The sequence below is a fragment of the Bubalus kerabau genome, chromosome 23, assembly GCF_029407905.1.
Source record: "Bubalus kerabau isolate K-KA32 ecotype Philippines breed swamp buffalo chromosome 23, PCC_UOA_SB_1v2, whole genome shotgun sequence".
Taxonomy (NCBI): Eukaryota; Metazoa; Chordata; class Mammalia; order Artiodactyla; family Bovidae; genus Bubalus; species Bubalus kerabau.
The window spans coordinates 18,958,651-18,980,060 of record NC_073646.1 but is presented as its reverse complement, the minus strand read 5'-3'; the positions used below and the strand labels follow the sequence as shown (position 1 = coordinate 18,980,060).

General features: G+C 45.4%; 1 protein-coding gene across 1 annotated transcript; it reads left to right on the top strand.

The window, feature by feature from the left end:
• Positions 1 to 1,515: 1,515 nt before the first annotated feature.
• GP2 (glycoprotein 2) lies at positions 1,516 to 17,147 on the top strand. Its single transcript, XM_055561815.1, has 10 exons — positions 1,516 to 1,637; positions 4,423 to 4,863; positions 5,346 to 5,456; positions 6,643 to 6,860; positions 7,356 to 7,504; positions 8,660 to 8,905; positions 9,786 to 9,948; positions 11,594 to 11,678; positions 13,291 to 13,335; positions 16,672 to 17,147. The coding sequence occupies exons 1-10, from the start codon at positions 1,550 to 1,552 to the stop codon at positions 16,728 to 16,730; spliced, it is 1,605 nt and encodes a 534-aa protein (XP_055417790.1). The 5' UTR covers positions 1,516 to 1,549; the 3' UTR covers positions 16,731 to 17,147.
• Positions 17,148 to 21,410: the final 4,263 nt, after the last annotated feature.

The window sequence follows — 21,410 nt, the reverse complement described above, 5'->3', positions numbered from 1 at the left end:
TACATGCTGCTCTTGTTTGTAGAGAAGCATTTGCGTGAAGGAGAGACTGCTGGAGGGGTTACATGCAGGGGCGTGGTGGGCAGGTGGTGTGGGAACAAAGGGGCCTTCCCTTCACCACCGTTTCTGGCAAATTGTTTATCTTACCTGCACCCAACCAACCCAGTGTATGCCTGGGAGGCTAACTCCAGTTTCATCTCTGCACCAATCCCAGAGAGCCACATCGGTGGGAAACGGCCATAAAAGGACGGTCTACGGCAGACGTGCATTTCCACAGCCAGAGAAGGAAGAACATTCCGTGTTCTCGCCACCAGGTAAGTCCTACTTCAAGCCCCAGAAGGCTTTCTCCTGAGCCTGGGGGCCTCCTCTGATACTTGGCCCTTTCAGAACCCAACAAGGAGTTTAGACCCTGGCCTTTATTGAAGACTCCAGATATCACTGTATTTCCAGTTCAACCGTGACTCCAGCTACTCCAGGGCAAAAAGTGCCCCCTTCCCTTGTCTCTGGACACTGTGCCCCCCACCTCCCAGGAAGACAGGCATCTACTTAGGATTTCATCTCTAAGAATTACCAGTCCTGGGCACTCTCTCATAACATAGCCACGATATCCCTTCCGGAAACAAACTTCTGTCTTCAATTGAAGTCTTTCAGAGGCTGTAGAATATTATCCAAAGATTTTCCCATTTGAGAAGAGTTTCCCAGAAGAGGAGGTGTTATTTATTTGAGTGTTGGCAGGCTCTTCACAGTTCCTTGTTCCTATCCACTCCCTCCTTGCTTGTTATTCACAGATCCCCCAAATGTCTCCTGAGCACCTCTTGTGCTCTGGGCACTGTGTGAGGAGCCCGTGATGGGCTCAGTCTGACATGATCTCACTCTCACGGATATCTGCATACACAGAGGACACTTTGGGCTCTCTCAGCACAGTGTGTGATGCACAGAACCGAGAAAGGGAAGCTGCTACTTTTGTCTGTATACATTCATAGCTCTGTCACCCTCCCTTCCATCCAATCTCCAAGAGCCTCTACCTTGACCCGAGTAGGACCTGCCCTGAGACCTTCGAGGACATTCAGTAGTCTTGCTTGCCTTTGGTTCTCTTGCTGTCAACCTCACCCACTTAACAAATCTCCTGCTCCTGTTATAACATCTCTTTTCTGTAAGTCACAGAAAGGACTTCAAAGCAATACAGCCTTCATGAAAGAAGCCATCAGAACATTTCTGAGAAAATGGGCCTAAGCAAGCTACTTCACTTCCAGCATAGTACTTGCACATAGGAGGGATCCAATAAATATTTCTGGGATTAATGTACTCTGAGTCTCAGCTATTTCATCTGTAAAATGGGAACGATAAATATACCTTCCCTGGAGGGTGGTTTGGTGTCTTAAATGAGCTAAGGTATGCAAAGTGCTTGGTACAAGTCATGCGCTAACTGATGTGAGTTCCCTAGTTCTCTTCTTACCCCTTCAGTCAGGGGAGCAACCTCTGTCTCCCCGATCATATCTGGGTCTCCCCACGACCACTGCATGGAGAGTCTGCAGGTTGCTGAGTGACTCACATGTCTCAGCTCCTGGAAAGGATGACTTCTGTCCTGTGGCTGGCCCTGGCCTCCTACATTATGACCCTGTCATCTACAGAGCAGCAAGGTGAGTACTCTGCTCATCTGGCATCTCAGATGATCCGTGATACCTGGAGAGGCAGCAGGGGAGAGCAGAAAATTGGTTCAGGGTCAGCGAGGAGACAGGGGCGTGATAAAAACTCGAGGGAAACAGGATGCGAGAAACCAGAATCTAGTCACAATCTCTCAAAGAGCCAAATCAGAAATTCCCCCTCAAGGGCAGTGGGAGCCAGTTTAAACCTCCTATGCCTGGATATGGTGGCAAGCAGAGGGCTGGGGGTTCATGAGGACATGAAGCTCCCAGTCGCTCTGTGCCTTGTTTTGGCAAGCATCTCTCTTTCCTCCAGATCAGTTTGCTCATCTGTAAAATAAAGAGACCAGGCTTAGTGATCTCTCTGTGATCCTTCCAAAGATCCATGGATTGGGCATCTTAGATGCTTGTAGGAAGGATTCTCAGGCTTTGCACAAGGGTGAAAATTTCTGCCTACATCCCTGTGGAGGGGGCTGGAGGCACTTAGCTCATGGCCTCCCTTGGGAAATTAGTGTGTGCAATAACCAGTCCAAGAAAAATAAGTGCAGTGACTCCTTTCCTTAAAACAAGCATGTACAAAAGCAAGGCTTGAAAATCTCTTTCCTAAAAAGTTCCTCTAATGTGATCCAGCTTTGTGGGGATGGACTGAGCCCCAGTAATCAATGCATCAGTACTGGGCACACGATCACCCATTAAATAGTTTAATACATCAAAAGAAAAAAAAGGAATGTGATCTTGGTAGAATATACTTAATTCATCATTGGGGCATTTGTACTATTCAGCATGTCAGAACTAGGGGAGAGAACTAGCTTGAACTACTAGGCTCCAGGTGCTGTGCATGCCATTTTGCACCTGCTGCTACTCTTAAGTCACTTCAGTTGTGTCCGACTCTGTGTGATCCCACAAACAGCAGCCACCAGGCTCCCCCGTCCCTGGGATTCTCCAGGCAAGAACAGTGGAGTAGGTTGCCATTTCCTTCTCCAATGCATGAAAGTGAAAAGTGAAAGGGAAGTCGCTCAGTCGTGTCCGACTCTTAGCGACCCCATGGACTGCAGCCTACCAGGCTCCTCCATCCATGGGATTTTCCAGGCAAAGTACTGGAGTGGGGTGCCATTGCCACCTCATTTAACCTTCTAACAGTCCTTTAAAGGTTTATTCTCCCAAATGGGTCATGCATATCCCAAAATGAGGTTGCATGGCAAACTCTTAACTGCAGGGGCAAGAGTTCACTCCTTGGTTGGGAAACTAAGATCCCACATGCTTCAGGGAACAGCCAAAATAAAAAAAGAGAGGGAGAATTTTTGGTAGCTAAGCTATATGTACTTTTCTTCATGGGTATTAAACCATATAACTAATACATCATACCTATGGTATCACAGATACTATTCCTTAGGATGAAATGAATCTATAAAGAGAATCACTGAAAGAAACATACGAAATATATAATGACCTTGTCAATCACTCAACACAAAATAAAATACAAAATAAAAGGTTTTTAAAAAATTTAAAGAGTAAACTACAGGCATCCGTGCATTTTATCTGTAAATATTTCAGCATGCAAATGATTGGTCTGAGTTCAATATTTCTTTCAGTTGATTTTTTTTTTTGAGATAAACTTAAATACAATAAAAGTACAAAATTTAAGTGTATAAATAAAGAGAAAAAACACATGAGACAAATGCAAGGACAGATGGACACCTGTGTGGCAACCGTGACCTGAAGTACAGGAATGGATGATATTTGTATTAGGTTACACATGGTATTTTGCAGAAGAGTCTCAGGGGAATTAAACCATCTGCCAAGGTCAGCCAGTCAGCAGGTGCAGAGCTGGATTTAAACCCAGACTGTCTGGCCTGTGACTTCCTCCACCCTCCACCCCACCCCTGCTTTACTTCTCCATATCTTCACACATCACAGTCCTTGAATCTGTTAAAAACCATGAGACCGGCAATAGGAAATGGCCCTATTAGACCCAGTGGTTCCCAATGTGGGGGGAGTGATTTTGCTTTTCAGGGGACAATTGGCAGTGTCTGAAAAAACTTCAGGGAGGAGTACTCTTGGCATTTAGTAAGAAAACTCAAGGAAACTGCTAAGCATCCTACAGTGCACAGAACAGAGCCCGTCCCCCCATATAATTATCCAGCCCAAATATCAGTAGTGCTGAGGCTCAGAAATCGTCATCTACTGATAAAGGAAAAATCTCTGATATACTAGACAATAAATGCAAGTGGAAAGAAAGCTGTACAGCATTAAACCCATTTTTATTAAAAAAAAAAAACTGTTTTAAACATATGCATAGGAAGGGTGTGAAAACTGTATGACAAATTTATGGTTACGTCTGGGAATGGAACGCTCTATGACAGGTGTCATTTGTACTTTATTCACTTTAATAACCTTTGAGTTTTCTCCCATGAGCCTATCCTACATTTACATTGAGAAAAACAAATACTGGCAGGCAGAACCACAGTGTGCGGTGGCTCAGGGGAGCCCTGCGACAACTCCAGAGCCCGCATCACCACTCAGGCTCAGTGTGAGTGACACCCTCTGGGGCTACGCAGAGAGTGTGGGGACTCTGATGTTCTTAACGCCTACAATATACCACACAAAGCCCTCATTATTATTCTGACCCCAAGGTGATGAAGGCTGATGTGCAACTAATTGATCGTGTGCCTCTTGCCCTCACTGGGTTCCCTAGCATTCCCAAAACAGAGTGTGTAGGGCACGAAAACCCTGTAGGCCCCAGGGTCTGCTCCGTAAACCCGAGCATACCATTATTCTCCAGGTTACAGAAACTCCACCAACACTGGATCCTATGAAGAGGACTTGGATTGTGGAGCCCCTGGCACCCCAGAGGCCCAGCTCTGTTTTGACCCCTGCCAGAATTACACCCTCCTGAATGAACCCTTTCGAAGCACAGAGAACACAGAAGACGTCCAAGGCTGTGACAGTGACAAACACGGCTGGTACCGATTTGTGGGGGACGGAGGAGTGAGGATGCCAGAGGACTGTGTCCCCACGTTCCGATGCCAGACGTCTGCACCCCTGTGGCTGAATGGCACCCACCCCGGCCTTGGGGAGGGCATCGTCAACCGCACCGCCTGTGCCCACTGGAGTGGCAACTGCTGCCTCTGGAAGACAGAGGTGATGGTGAAGGCCTGCCCGGGCCCATACCTCGTGTACCGGTTGGAGGGCACCCCTCAATGTAATCTGAGATACTGCACAGGTGAGTGGGGCAGGGCAACCCGGTGAAGTGCCCAGGGGCAGTAGAGTGGGTGCAGCGGGTCAGGAGGAGACTGAACAGAACGGCCTTGGTCCAGCGCCTGCAGTGGGCACAGACAGGTTAAGCAATTCTCCCAACATCACAGATTTGGAATGTGGCAGAGCCAGTTTGAACCTAGCATCCCAGCTCCAGGATCCAAATGCCACCCCCACCCCAACGAGGTCTACATGTGAACTGAAAGAGTTAAGGCATGGAAAGTTCTGGGAATAGCATCTGCCCTGTAGTAAAAGCACCAAGATGGCAGCTCGAAGGTTCTCACCCCACCGAATCGGGAGTTGGGAAATTCAAGTTCAAGGCTTGATGCTTCCACCAAATATGGCACAACCCTTGTCAAACATGGCAAATCTTCTGTAGAATGACAAGGTTGGCCTTGGTGGCCTCAAGTCCACCCTGCTGTGCACCCTGATCCTCTTCCTCCACCCCAGACCCTGCCACCGCGGAGGACAAATGTGACAGGACCTGCCGCCCCGAGGAGGAGTGTCGCCTCGTCAGTGGCACCTGGGGCTGCTTCTGCAGACAGGACCTCAACGTCTCCGGTGAGCACTGGGACTCTGCTGACCCAGCGGGCAGGGCAGGAGGGAGGGAGCTCCAGAGGGTCAGGACTAGGTGTGGACCACAGTCAGTGGTCATGGAACCGAGGTCAGCGGATGAGAAGTGCCAAGCCAGAGAGTTTGTAAGGATGGGGCCAGGGGTCGGACACATTTCCAGGTCAGCCACTGGACTGTGGCCTTGGGAATGGGTTGGCTTGACTCATGAGGGACCAAGATACCGAGAATGAGGACTCTGCCGGTGTTGGAAGTTGTGTTCAGGTGTCGGCATGGTCTCCACGTGAGGAACAGGGGCAGACTCCTGTGTCAATCTTGGATTTGTTGGGTGGGGTGTGGGACCTGGGACCAGCTGCTTAGCCTCTCTGAACCTTAACGTTCTCATCTGTAAAATGTGGGTGAGATAATAATAATAATAAAAACCCACCAAGCAGGGCTTTTATGAGAATTCAATAAGAACAGTTCAATGGGCAGACTCTGGAGGTGATGTTCTTGTCATCCCAGCAGGTAAGCAAGCACAGGCAGGTGACCCATGGCTACAGATGAGCCCTAAGCCCTGGGTGGGAGTTGAAGGAGCTTCCAAAAGAGAAGATCTCCTTCCCTCCTAGACTCTAACGAGAGCCTTTGATTCTTACTTTGGGCACAAGCCTGCTTTCCTCTGTACATACTCCTCGCCCCAGTGGAGGAGAGAGTGTTCTGTGTTGAGGGACAAGAGGGAGCTTGAGGTCCCTATCTGTGGTGGCAAGCGTGTCCTTCTACTCCATATGCAGGGAGAGCACCTTTCACATGGGAGAATCATTTCCTGTTTTCAGGGAAACAGAGAGGTGTGTCAGAGCATGGCTCTTGCATTACCTGCAACTCAAGTAATTTTAATTCAAAATAATCAATACACCATTTGGCATATTTGGGGATGATCTGCTCTGGGTCCCAGGAGGGACCAGACATGAGAGCCTTCACCAAGCCTGCAAACAGCATGCTTGGAAATCTTGGACCGGGGCATCTTGGCCAGCCTCACCTATCGCAAGCCTGAGTGTAAATCCCACGTGGGCCTCGGGCCGCTCTAGTCTCCCCAGCCTCCTGGTAGGCAAGGTGGTTTGCCAAAGGGCACAGTATGTGAGCTCTGCCCACTCCTTCCAGACCCCTATCCACTCTACCTGCCTTCCTCTCGACTTTCTAGATGTGCACAGTTTGCAGCCTCAGCTGGACTGTGGGGACACGGAGATCAAAGTGTCACTGGACAAGTGTCTGCTGGGAAGTCTGGGTTTCGGAAATGAGGTCCATGCCTACCTGCAGGATGGGAACTGGAACTGTAGCAGCCTCAGGCAGAGTGAAGAGGAGAACTGGATATCTGTGACCAATCCCACCCAGGCTGGTGCCTGCGGAAACATTCTGGAGGTGAGAGATGTTTATACCCCTGCTGCCAGAGTGCAGGAGCTGGACAGGCGAGGTCTATGTCAGTAACTGTGAGTCCTTGGACAAGTAACTTAGCCTCCATGGACCTCTAAGGGCATGTGAGATTACACATGTTGGTCCAGGAGGCAGCTTAGAATAGGCAGGATGCTTAAGCTCAGTAAATGAAAGCTATGATTATGATTCTTTCACTTAGGGATAATGTGGGAGGGGTTCACAAAGGAGCAAACGTGGCAGTTCCTGACTGTTCCCGAGAGTCAACAGTTTATCGTTCTAGTTTTTGATCTGGGATCCTCATTCCCCTTCCAATAAAGAGCCAGTGCCACTGGGGGAGGAGGCCCCTTGCCTCCATGAGATCAGAGGACAGGGTTGTCCGCTTGACTGACAGCATCACCTCTGGAGTCACACAGACCTGAATCCCAGATACACTTGTACCTGCATCCATGTCAACATATATGTGGTCTTGTTTTTATGCCAAAGAGAAACCAGACCCATGCCATCTACAAAAACACGCTCTCCTTAGTCAACGATTTCATCATCAGAGACACCATCCTCAGCATCAGCTTCCAGTGTGCCTACCCACTGGACATGAAAGTGAGCCTTCAAATGGCCCTGCAGCCCATTGTAAGGTATGGCACTGATCTTTACCCTTTGACCTATAACCCTGACTGACTTCACGCACATTTTATCATGTCCACAGGATGCTACCCGCCTCCCTCAGGAACTTCCATTCATTCCACAAATATTTGTTGATTATGTATTAGGATGTTCAGCATGAACAAAGCAGGCATTGAATATTTTGTGGATATTGAAGATTATTACTATGGAGCAATGCAATGACATGAAACAGTGTTAATTAAATAAGATGAGGAACAGAAGAGCATGACAATGTCATTTATCTTGAGGTAGAAAGGCATTAAACAACTCATTATATCAAAAATTATTTACAAGTGTGATGCAGGCAACGTAGGGGAGGCTCAGGGTGCTGTGGGAGCAGGAACAAGGGTCCCTGACCTAATCTTGGTTGGGGAGGAAAGCTGGAGGCAGGAAAGCTTCCCTGCACATGTGGGATTTAAGCCAGACCAGCTTTGATTGGATGAACTCATCAGATATAGAACCCAATAGCAACTTGGGTAGAATTCAATTTGGGCAGGGGGTCTTGTTATTTGTTCACTGCTATCTAACTGTGCCTGGAATGGTCCCTGCTGAAGGAATTCCTCGGCATTCCTAGATGTGCTTAGGAGACTTTCTGGGGTATTAGAAATCCAGAGTACCTGTCCCCATTACCTTTTTGCTTCCTGGGCTCACAGAATGGCAGAATCAGGATTAGAAATTTTATAGTTCCATTTCCAGTTTTCAGTCTATAATGTATTGGGGCCCAAGGTTCATAAAAAAAAAAAAGTATTAAAGCTATTTTATTTATCTTGTTAAAATTGATGTTTCACTGAAAATTATGGGATAGAGGGAAGAGATGTGCTGCTAAAAATTGTGAGCTCACAGAACAGGTTCCAAGCCCAGTTCTGCAGGTGAGAAGCCGGAGGTGCTCTTTGAGTGAAGGAGGTATACGTGCTCTCTGATGCAGGGAGGACTGGTAGGAAACCTGAAGTCAGACATCTGTTTGTTAAGTTTAATGCCTAGAAGATGGTAGATACTTGATATAAGTAAATGACTAGTTCATTTAGGAATCAAAGATGTGCCTCTGGCTTCATACTCTTACACAGGTGTGGGACTTGATTTTGTTCTCACTGTTCAAAACCTCACTCTTGTGGATTTTGTGTTCTCAGTTCCCTGAATGTCACTGTGGATGGGGAGGGAGAGTTCACTGTCAGGATGGCCCTCTTTCAAGACCAGGACTACACGTCTCCTTATGAAGGGACTGCAGTCACGCTGTCTGTCGAATCCATGCTGTATGTGGGCGCCATCTTGGAGAGAGGGGACACGTCCCGATTTAACCTGGTGTTGAAGAACTGCTATGCCACGCCCACTGAAGACAAGACTGACCCTGTGAAATACTTCATCATCAGGAACAGGTGCTGGACAATCTAGGGTTATCTTTCGGCCTAAATGAGGTTTGGGGTAGAGAACAATGATCAGCTCATCCCTGCCTGGCAGTTGTGTCAATTGGCTTGCCTCTTTTGGAAAACAATTTGGTATGACATGACCATACCCTTTGACTCAGAAATATCACTCCTGAAATTGTGGCCTTAAAAGATTAATGCAAAATAGATGGGCAAGGTAAAGAAATGCCAGTTATTTTTCATTTCAGTTATCTTTTATCATTTTGGCAGTAGGTTCATAGATCAAAGGGAACTTTTATACTGATGTTAACACTGACTAAACAACATGGAAACAGTGTGTTATGGGACAAAATATTATTGAATATTGTTAATTGGCAAAAACAAAGGAAAATGCATATCTATAGATCATGATTCACACTGTAGTGAAAATACTAGTTAATATTTAGCATAGAGTTTAGGTGTGTACCAAGCACTGTGCTAAGCAGAATACAAGGATTATCTCATTAAATGCTCACATCAACCCTAGGAAGTACATATTCCTGTCCCTACTTTACAGTTAATAAAACTGAGGTTCAGTAAAGTTAAGTAATCAGCTCACAATCATTTAGTTAGGAAGTGGGTTGGGTTGGAATTTGAAATCAGTCTGTCTCATTCTGAGGACTGTAGGCCCCCAAATTTAAACCATGTGAGTTTATTGGTCACACTGTGGAGAAAACCTGGAGGAATAAAAATCTATGCTATAGGTTGGAATAAACCTTGGTGGGGGGTGAGGAGGCTCTTTAATTCTCTCCAGTGCTGTTTTTACGCTGGATGCAGATTAGAAATGCAGAAAGAGCCTCAGACCCCCTGAGTTTCTCTAGAAGCTAGATCCTTGTCCCTGTCACTCTTCCAGCTGCCCAAATCAACGTGATTCCACTATCTCCGTGGAAGAGAATGGGGTGTCAGCAGAAAGCCGGTTCTCAATTCAGATGTTCATGTTTGCTGGCAATTATGACCTGGTTTTCCTGCATTGTGAGGTTTCTCTCTGTGATTTCTTTAAAGAAGAGTGCCAACCGGTGAGTATCTCTTTGGACTAAACTATTCAGTGCCTGACATGGCGCCTGGTACCTCCATACATGTTTATTGGAATTATGTATGGATTGAAAGAAGGGAGGGTGGGAAGGAGAGAAGAAGGGAGAAAGGGAGAGAAAGAAAATCAGATAGATGATGAGATGGAAAGATGGATGGATGGATGAATTAATGGAAGGGAGGGAAGGAGAAAGAGAGGGAAGAAAGGATGGATCAATGTAACTTAAGTCTCCAAAAGCCCATGTGTAAGCAATTATAGTATCCCCAGGAAGCATATTAGGTGAAAGAACCTGTCTATTATGTTTCCTTGGTACAGAACACTTTAAATGATTTTAATAATAGTTGACTTCTTTCAGTGCTTACTCTTTGTCAGTTCAATTCAGTTCAGTTGCTCAGTCGTGTCCGACTCTGCGACCCCATGGACTGCAGCACACCAGGCTTCCCTGTCCATCACCAACTCCCAGAGCTTGCTCAAACTCATGTTCATCGAGTTGGTGATGCCATACAACCATCTCATCCTCTGTGAGCCTCTTCTCCTCCCGCCTTCAATCTTTCCCAGCATTGGGGTCTTTTCCAATGAGTCAGTTTTTCGCATCAGGTGGCCAAAGTATTGGGGTTTCAGCTTCAGCATCAGTCCTTCCAATGAATATTCAGGACTGATTTCCTTTAGGATGGACTGGTTGGAACTCCTTGTAGTCCAAGGGACTCTTAAGAGTCTTTTCCAACACCACAGTTCAAAAGCATCGGTTCTTCTGTGCTCAGCTTTCATTGTAGTCCAACTCTCACATCCATACATGAGTACTGGAAAAACCATAGCTTTGACTAGATGGACCTTTATTGGCAAAATAATGTCTCTGCTTTTTAATATACTGTCTAGGTTTGTCATAACTTTTCTTCTAAGGAACAAATGCCTTTTAATTTCATGGCTGCAGTCACCATCTGCAGTGATTTTGGAGGCCAAGAAAATAAAGTCTGTCAGTCTTTCCATTGTTTCCCCATCTATTTGCCATGAAGTGATGGGACCAGATTCCATGATCTTGGTTTTTTGAATGTTGAGTTTTAAGCCTGTGTCAAGCACCATTCTAAAACTTTTATATGCCTTATCCAATTTAATTCTCACAGCACACTTTTAAGTAGATTCTTTTATCAACCGCATCTTACAGATGAAGAAACTGAGCTCAGAGAGGTTACTTGCCTAAGGGCCTCAGAGCTAGAAAGTACCAGGGCTGATTATGCCCTGGCTGAGGTGTGACTTACATGCCCATGCTCTTAACCCAGATTCAACACTGCCTACTAAGAGTTGGCATTTCTTGAGTGCTTGCTGTGTGCCTGTGTGTTGCACACATATTTCCTTTTAACCTTCACAGCCAAGAAGATATGATTTAATAATAGTAGACAGGTGTAGTCATTTATCCCAAGTTAGACAACTGAAAGAAAAGAGAGGAGATTCAAACCCAGGTTCATTTGACATGACAGTGAGAATTCTCTAGATTGAGAAAACCACAGCATCAGAGTCAGGATCATATCGTGGGTGGGAGCCCATTCCTGGGCCAGAGCTGCTCATGGAAGGAGCAATTTGGAGAGGAACATGCCTTTCCATTTTGATATAATGAGAATTCTCCATCCCCACAGTCTTGCTCAAGAAGTCAACTCCGCAGTGAAGGAGTGGCTATCAATCCAGCCCGAGTTCTAGATCTGGGACCCATCACTCGCAAAGGTAAGAAGTAGCCAAGTCCTGGTGATAGCTCCAGCTGGCCAAGTGCTGACAGTTAACCTCAGGTGCCTGGGGTCACCAGTTTAACAGCCCAGGTCCTTTTCTGCTTCCTCAGGAAATCCAGTGGTAAATGCATCTTTCCAGGAGATGTTTTGGGTAATGATAATAGCATTTGCCACTTGTGCTGGGCTTCCTATGTGCTAGAGATCAGGTTAAGCTCTCAAAATTCACTGACTCAATCCTCTCCAACTGCATCCATTTTACAGGTGAGAAACTGAAGCTCAGAGAGATTAAGTGACTCCCCCAAGATCACCCACTCAAGAGCAGCTGGAGTTAGCATTGAACCCAGCTCAGGCTGATTCCCAAGCATGTGTCTTTTGTCTTGTCCCTCCTGCCAAGCGCCCATAACTTGATCCCTTTGAGGTGAGGTCTAAGTGCTAAACCAACTTAGGTTTCTAGAGAATGACCATGTTTCTCAAAATCCAGTTATGGTGTTCTGGGGCATGACGTAGGAGAAGCTTTCCAAATGCTCCTTAAATTTTCATCTGTCTATCCCTCAGGTTAACAGTACTCTCATGGCTTTTACTTACACTGAATTGACAGAATCAAGAAATCCAAAAAACTGAAAGCATTTTTTCTGTCCTAGAGAAATTAAAGTGCAGTAACATTAATAATGGGTTTCCCAGGTGGCCCTAGTGGGAAAGAACCCACCTGCCAATACAGGAGACATAAAAGACTCTGGTTCCATTCCTATAACAGGAAGATCCCCTGGAGGAGGGCACGGCAACCCACTCCAGTATTCTTGCCTGGAGAATCCCATGGACAGAGGAGCTTGGTGGGCTACAGTCCATAGGGTCACAAAGAGTCGGACATGACTGAAGCGACTAAGCACGCATGCAACATTAATAATATTAATAACAGTAACATTAATAATAATACCTCCTGCCTGGCAGCATATTTATATACATTATCACATGAAATGTTCACAACAGTCTAGGGACATAAGCACTATTACCACCACCATTCTCCAGATAAGTTAACTGAGGCTGTCTCATGAAGAAGACTCTGCCTCTAGTTATCTTGTTCTTTTATTGAATCTTCCACTAGAAGTTCATGTGTTGTCACAGGGTAGATTGGGGAGGAGGGAGGAGGGATTGAGAACTTCTACTTTGTAATCAGGTAGACTGGGGTTTGAATCCAAACTCTTCCACTTATTGGGAGACATTGCTGAGCCTCAGTCTTCTCATCTGTCAAATGGGGATGAGAACACTCTTCACAAATCTCTCAGGAGGATTAAGTTTCAAATTCATGAAATGTGTTTAGAAAGGTACTTGCTAAATAGTAGATGTTTCCACAATGTGAATTGCCAGTGACTGTGATGACCAGAGGAGAAGGAAATGGCAACCCACTCCAGTGTTCTTGCCTTGAGAATCCCAGGGATGGGGGAGCCTGGCGGGCTGCTGTCTATGGGGTCGCACAGAGTCGGACACGACTGAAGTGACTTAGCAGCAGCAGTGATGACCAGATCCGGGAGGTCTTGGAGCAACTATGGCTACAGTGCCATAGCCAGTGGAGCGTGACTGTGGAAATCCTCACCTTCTGATCTTGTCTCCAGGTGCCCAGTCTCTTGGTGTCATGAGTGGAACACCCAACACTGCAGGTATATTATTTTCTCTTGCCTTTCCTACAGCCCTCCCAACTCTCCTTCATTTTAATCTGGTGCATATTTATTTAGTCTCTTCTATGTGACAGGCCCCAAGAACTGTGCCAAGAGCTGTGAACCCTGAAATGAATCAAACCCTAGACTGGCTCTAGAGATGCTCATAGTGCAGCAGGAGAGCCATCATTAGACAAAAAATGTTTATTGAGCACCAACTGTGTGTTAGGCATTGTTATTGGCACTAAAGTTATAATGGTGAATGGTACAGGTCAGGTGCCTGCCCTAATGGAGATTATGTTCCAGTTTCAAAATAGACAATAAAAAAGCTAACAAGGCAATTTAGAAATAGAAGAGAATGATGTAATAGAAAGTTACCAGAATGGTATTGAAGGTAATACTGAATATTGAAGCAAGGTAATACTGCCTTCAATAACACAGAAGTTTATTTCTCCCACACATAAATGAAGTCAATAGGGCAAGCAATCCAGGACTAATAGGCCAGCATCATGAGGTCATCAAGAATCCAGACTCTCTTCTTGGGTCGGGGAAGGCTAGCTCCTAATAAAGACAGCGAGGCTCTGAAGGCATTGGTTCAAGGCTATCAGAAGAATCACAATCCTTAGGAGCCTCTATCCCCATGATCCCACCCCATGTTCCTCAGTTTGCAGGTTTTTCCATCCGTGGCTCTGACATTGTTGCAAAGCTGCCCAGACAGAGCATTCAACCATCTTTTAAACCTGGCAACTACAATGAGTCCAAATTTGCTCCTCAGGGGTATCCACTCTCCTAATGCTGGAGATAAGGGCCTCTTACAAGTTACCTACCAAAGAGACACTCCGGCTCTCTCACTTGGCGCTAACTATTAAAACCCTCCCATTTCTCATCTTTCTCCAATAGGACATTACTATAAAGCAGTAATAGTTAACCAAGTCCATTTCCCCTGTACTTAAAGGCCTAAATCATTGCACTGGACAGAGAACTCCCCTCCTCAATAGGAACTTTCTCTTGGGTCACTAACTGATGAAATTTTTTAGCAATTATTTGGCTACCTTATGATGGGAACTACTCATGCCACACATATTAGTTGGGATTGCATTCAAAGAAAAAAAAAAAGAATTCAGGCTCCTTCCATCTCACCCCTCTACCATGTTTAGGATATTGCCATCATACTCATGGTCCAAGATGGCAGACAGAATACCAATCTTTATATCTAGGCCAGGATGGAGGGAACTTGGAAGAAGTCAATGACTTTTAAGGAACAATCCTGGAAGCTGACACCTTATATCTTCACTTACATCTCATTGATCAGCACTGAGTCACATGGCCACATCTGGCTGCAAAGGAAGTTGGGAAATATAGTCTTTATCCTGGATGGTCACAAACCCAACCAATGTTTGATGGATCTGTTAACAAGATAGAAAGGAAGAATGAATATCAGAATGGATAAATAGTCAGAAAATTTTTTGAAGGAGGTAATATTTGAACTAAATGAGAAAAAGGAGCTAGGTATGCAAATATTAGCAGAACAAGCCCTATAGGAAAAATGAACAACAGTTGTGAAATTAAAAACTCATATAAGTAAATAAATCACAAGCAAGTAGATAGTGCAGAAGAGTAATTGATTGTATTGGATAAGATCAGAAGAGCATTTCAGCTGATGTTAACATCTGAATGTGGTTTTGATGAATGAATTGGAGTTCAGTAGGGAGACAAATCTAAGAAATATATTTTGGTCCAAAGGGAAAGCAATGCTATTAAGATTTCACTATCCCCCAAAACGGCCTATACTGGTCAACCCAGACATTAAAAAATTCTACCCATCCTCAAATCTCCAACTAGATAACAGTCTAAACATTTCCAAATAACCTCAGTGCTAACATTCAGACAATGCTCAGAAAAGAAGTACTCATTGGAGAGGGTGGTTAGAGCTCAGACTGCAAACAGCTTGAGAGCAGGGATCTCAGTCTCATTCTTTCTTCCAGTCCGGGTTAGCATAGTGCCTGGAACAGCCTGGCTTCGCAAAGGACTTTGCTAAATTGACTAATTTCTTGGTGGGTACTGGTTTCTGGAGACTTTTGAAAACGGAGGAATCACTCCAACATGATGCGGTGGCAGACTACTGAAAGAGTGCGCCTATGGGTTTCATAGTTTGCTCTCTCCCACAGCCATTTATGACATTTTTAGAATTAACTGAACATCAACCTACGTTTCATAATTATAAACTGGTTGTCATAAAATGATATGTCTCTGAAAATTGTGATATTCATCTCCCTCTCCCTCCTAAGGACATCAGCAAGTTATTTTGAAATTTAGGGCTTGGGGAGCCACTATAATCTGGTATTGGGTGGAAGGGGCTTGCACATGCCTCTCCCAGATCCTCTAATATGAGATAGCTACGATCCAGGAGACAAGCCTTTCTTTAACCCTGAGTATACAGTAACATTCAGAAGAGATATGATCCCAACGTCCCAGATCTTAGAGTCTGATTTTCAAAGCCAATACTTACATGGTGTTTACCATGTGTCAGGCACTGTTCTAAATGCTTGCTATGAGTTCACTCACTCGCCTTACAAAAATCTCATGCAGTAATAGCTGTTAGTAATGATCCTCTTTTACACACAGGGACATTCAGGCACAGAGAGATTCAATAACTTGCCTGGGTCTGCATAGCTAGTTGCAGAGCTAGAATTCTAAACTAAGCAGTCAGGCTTCAGAGGTAATGCTTTTTTAACCTCTATTTCTGCCTTCAGTGTCTTTCTGCCTCTTCACTATCAGAGTGAGTAATGCTAGCTACTGTGACAAGCGATCCACAACTTTCTGTGCTTTTATGCAACAGTTTATTTCCCATAAAATCACTGGAAGGTGCAGCTCAGTGCCCTTTACAGTCATTAGGAACTGGGGTTCTTACCTTCTGGTAAATTCTGGCAACTCTGCTGTCCCCTAAAAGTCCTCTCTTGGAGCCTCTGCATCTGGTCCCTAGATGCTGGATGAGGGAGCATGGAAAATTATGTAGGAGGCTTTAAGAACCAGGCCCAAAAGTGGCACATGTGACTTCTACTCACATTCTACTGGTCAGATCCACTCATATGGTCCTACCTACTGCAATGCATGTGGGAAAAAGTAACTTCCTGTGTGCCCACAGGGAAATGAAATGTTTGGTGGTGGTGAGTCAGATTTGCCTCTATGCTTTGCCACCTCCCAGGGGCAGAAATCTAAAATAGATATTAAGGATACTCTGTGTTTGTCATCCTTGTCCAGCAGAAGATAGGCGTGCCACCTCACGTTGGCTGCTGAGTTCCAGAGCCCAGCACCCGACAGTCCTCTCTTGTGTTTCAGGGTTCCTGGTGGCCTGGCCCGTGGTTCTCCTGCCTGTCCTCCTGGCTGGGCTGTTCTGAGAGCTCGGCTGGGCATCTGGCCTTGAAGCTTGTGTTCCTCCCTCTGGCGAAGGCTTCCAGCCACCCTGCAGCTCTGCTGGTTCTGTCTTCAAACAAATCACGTAGTCTCCAGGCCTGACTAGTTTTGGAGAAAAAGAAGAGCTTTGCCTTGTTTAACACTCTCAGTCCTTTGTATTCCTCTTTTTCTCATGGTGGGGGCTCTGACACCTGGCCTGGACTGACTTTTCTCATTCATTAGCAGGCTCTTGAAAGCAAACTTGCTGGGTGCTTGTGTGTCTACCAGTATCACACATGTTCATAGCTTCAGGGAAGAAGGGCTATGTCAGTGAGGGGAAGGAGCAGGGGCAGAGCTTGTAAAAGAGGTACCCTCCACGATCTTCCAAAGTACCTCCATTCTGACTGCCAATAAATTGAACAGACTGACGTTTGCTTTCAGCCCACTTCCTCTGGTGTATTTCCATCATGGTTTCAACAATTTCTATGAAACATGTTGTAATGTGGCCACTTTTGGAGACCTTGCACCAGAGAAGACTAGTCCCCATTGCTCCCCTGGCCCCGCCACACTGCAGACCTGCTTTGACATACCTAGAACTATATAAACTCCTACCCCTGGGACCTGGATGCTAGAAGAACTGCTCAGTTTGGGTGCAGAGATGTTGTCTCCCAAGAGCACACCTCTAGTGGTAAATAGTGATGCCCTTGCTCTGAAGGGTTCAGCAGGGAGTCCCAGTATAAAATAATGCATCAATTCTGCCCTGAGGATGTAGCAGCAGAGCCTGGAGGGTGAGTAAAATCCCTTTCTGGAAACCTTGAATGAATCTTCACGAAGACTGCACAAAGATGCCTCAGATAGAGAATGCTATGCATGAGGCCCCTCCAAGCTGGCTTCAGGGAAAGTGACAGGATCAAGGCTAGGAGATCAGCAGGAGTGTGTACACAGTCATGTCCGACTCTTTGAGACTCCATGATTGTAGCCGCCATGTTTCTCTGTCCATGGAATTGAAAGGTTGTTGTTGAATCACGCGAAGACACTGGGATTCTTGGCCCCCGGAGGAGAAGAATTCAATCTGGGGCCAGAGACGAGGCTTGATCGCTCAGAGCTTTTGTGTAATAAAGTTTTATTAAAGTATAAAGGAGATAGAGAAAGCTTCTGACATAGGCATCAGAAGGGGGAAGAAAGAGTACCCACTTGCTAGTGTTAGCAATGAAGTTATATACTCTCCAATGAATCCAAAGAACGTATGGAGGTTGTAAAGACCTCACCAGACCTACTCCCATAATATACATTTTAAGATAACAGAATTAGCCAGAAGGTTTAATCCAGAGACTGTCCTCAGGCAAGATACATTATTGTTATATGATCCTAAGGAATGTAGAGAAGGAAAAAAAGTTTGTCCTTTCTTCCTCCTTGAGAATTCCAGACCCCTCTCTCCTTGGGGACCCCTAGACTCCTTATCAACCTGCCTAGGAAATGACTCTCTCAGAATTTTCCAGGCAAGAACACTGGAGTGAGTTGCCATTCTTCTATGGGATCACATAGAGTCGGACATGACTGAAGTGACTTAGCAGCAGCAGCAACAGTCCAGAGGATCTTCCCAACCGAGGGACTAAACCTGCATCTCTTGCGTCTCCTGCGTTGGTAGGTGGATTTTTTACCACTGCGCCACCTGGGAAGCCCATAAGTGACCAGGGGCAGAGCCTATTCATCTGCCAGGAGGAGACTTTGCAAAGTGCCACATTGGTCAGAGATGGTGTGCTTGCAAGAAACAAAACCCCACTCCAACAGACTCAGACCAAAGGGGAATTAATTGTAAGAATATAGGAGCACAAAGACCAAGGACAAAAGATACAGCCTGACTGCACAAGGAGAACCACGAGAAACAGGCTTGCCTCCTTCCACCTGTCAGTCTTCCCGAAAGCACACAGCCTTTACATCTCCTTATTTTTGTGTGTCCCTTTCATTTTCCCCTCTCTGTGAAATTAACTTTTCCCATCCATTCATCATCGTTGACTGAATATGGACACTGCAGCTTCACATCACTTCAGGGACCACAGAGACCAACTGGCATTTTGGTATCCCACATCCAAATTGTACCTAGGGTGTATGAGTTCCCTGCGTAGGTCTGAGTGCTTCCCCTGGTCTAATTGTTGAGGCGCTAATTGCTGGTCTAACTGTGAGTGCGCTCATCTAGCACAAACAGAGCCACTAGGGCTGACCTGAGGGGGCAAGTCTCAGATAAATGGGGGTGTTGCTTGGACAGATATACCAAAAGACCACTGTGATAGTGGCTTCTTTGAAAGGGGGATTCCTGGGAGAAACTGCTTTCTTTTTCCCAGTAAGTTGGAGGATTCACAACTACCACATTCCAAGGAAGGTGGTGTGATAGTAATGGACCTCAAAGGAGGTCAGAGGTCAGAGGTCCTAATTTTTCCTCTCTCTGAGGCTCATCTTCTCCCTTCTGTAGAGAAAGGGGGCTTGGCTATAACAAGATACACAACATTTATAGGGGAGTCTTTTTTTTTTTTAAATACAAGTCTGCCTGAGCATCTAATATAGAGAAGTTAATAAATTCTTTTTGATGCCAGGGTTTACCTCTTCCGTTCTGTGCTTGCCTCCTCAACCCCTCAAAGAAACTCCATGATAACCCACGGGGTTACCAGAGGCAAAATTTTGGAATTCCCTGGAACATACAACCTCTAATATCTCTTCCAATATAAATTACATGAGATTCTACTTAACTAGACTCAATCCTGTCTGTCTCCTATCTATTTATCTATCAATCAATCTATCTATCCATCTAGATCCTATTCTCTCTTTCCCTCTCTGTCTGTCTACCAATCACTGATGTACTAACACCCTTTTGTTTTCTATGAATGGGCATGCTGAACGAGTAATAGCCGCTGAATTTTCAGTCTATGTCATTCATTCAATCAACACTAGTCTGGTGAGCAATTGTTATGTTCCAAGTCTAAGGGCCTGGGTAAAATAATGAAGAAACACAGTCCTTGCCCCTAAAACATTCAAAAGCTGGTGGAATGCAAACATTCACGGAGGCACATGCATGCGTATCACACTCACACACACTTACCACTGACCCTCAGGCCTAGTCCTCACACGCATGCCAATGTGCACTTGAAATTGATGCACATGTCAACTTTTTGTGCTCAAAGATGCATCTCAAACACAGAGATCCTGACCTGGGCCCTCAAGCTCAATCACTTACATATTTATTGCCATGAATAACGTAGTAACAGCTAACATTTTTCCATATCCTGTGCATCATTCTGGGTGCACTGTGGACATTGTATCATCCCATCCTCACATTAGATACTGAAGATACATACTTTTATTACCCCTAGTTTAGAGATGAGTAAACCAAGGAATAAGGAATTACTCACTCAAGAGCTTATAAGTTTTAAATGCTGTATTCAGGGCTTGAACCCAGGTAGCCTGAATCTGGAGCATTTGCTCTTAACTAGACACTCTATGCTGCCTCTATACACAGAGCACACACACACACACATGCATACACAGACATACTCATATACCCACATGTGTATCACCATATATATACATGCACTCACATACAGACACATGGGAACACATACGTACATAGCGACATTCACATGTGGACAGACATACATTTGCTTACACAGAGACCCTCACACTTACACAGGCATGAATATTAATGGACACACAGATGCTAAGGTGCACACTGACTTATGTGTGGCCATGTAGATGCAGACATATACACCTTAGTACAGAAAAATAAATAAAACCAGAAACAGATCTTATGCTATATACATGCCCATACAAACACTTACAGATATATAAGCATATGCATACATACCTACAGCACACAGGACCTGAATCCAGCTCCCCAGGAGCCAGGATTCCAACCACGTCTCCTCTCTCATTTGTTTTCCTCTCCTCCATCCCCAGTCCTGCCCAGCTGGGCACTGAGATAAAAAGTCGATCCCAAGACACAGTGAAAATAGACTCTAGACTCAGCATCTGGAAGTTCTGGAGTAGAAGGATGACAGACAGTGAGAAGGAACTTGACCTGTATCAGGAACACCGGTGTCTCCATCCTTGAGGGTGGGAGCATCTCCTCATAGCAGCGATTGCGGATGCAGAGAACAGGGCAGCCCTGCCGTCTAGGACCTTGGAGTCAACTTGGGAAAGCCAGACATGCAAACCACAGGCTAAAGCCAAGCAGTGTGAGACTGACACAGATACTGCTGCAGCATGAGAGAAAGGAAAACTCGACTTACCCTGGGGAGAAGAGGGAAGGAGCCCATCTCAGAAGATTTTTAGTTCCTTTATTTTCCGGGTGGAAACTGAGGTCCCCAAAAGAGAAAGGAGCACATCCTTTCTTAATCCTATAAGGGATCCTAGAAGATACATTGTAACCAGCTGGGTGTGAGGCGGCAGGGAGAAAGTGGTCCTCTGAAAATGGGTCACCTGAAGGAAATTGGAATGAAGACCCTAAAGGATAAATTCCACCGAACCTATCATTTCAAAATCTCTTCTCACCCTCTCCTTCTACTTCCACCTCTTTCTCTTACAAAGGACTGGAAATCAGCCTTTTCTTTTCCTTCCTCATCACGGTAGATTCTCCCTTCTAAAACACTACTACATTCAGTCACTTTTCTTCAGCTCCCTTGACACAGATCTTC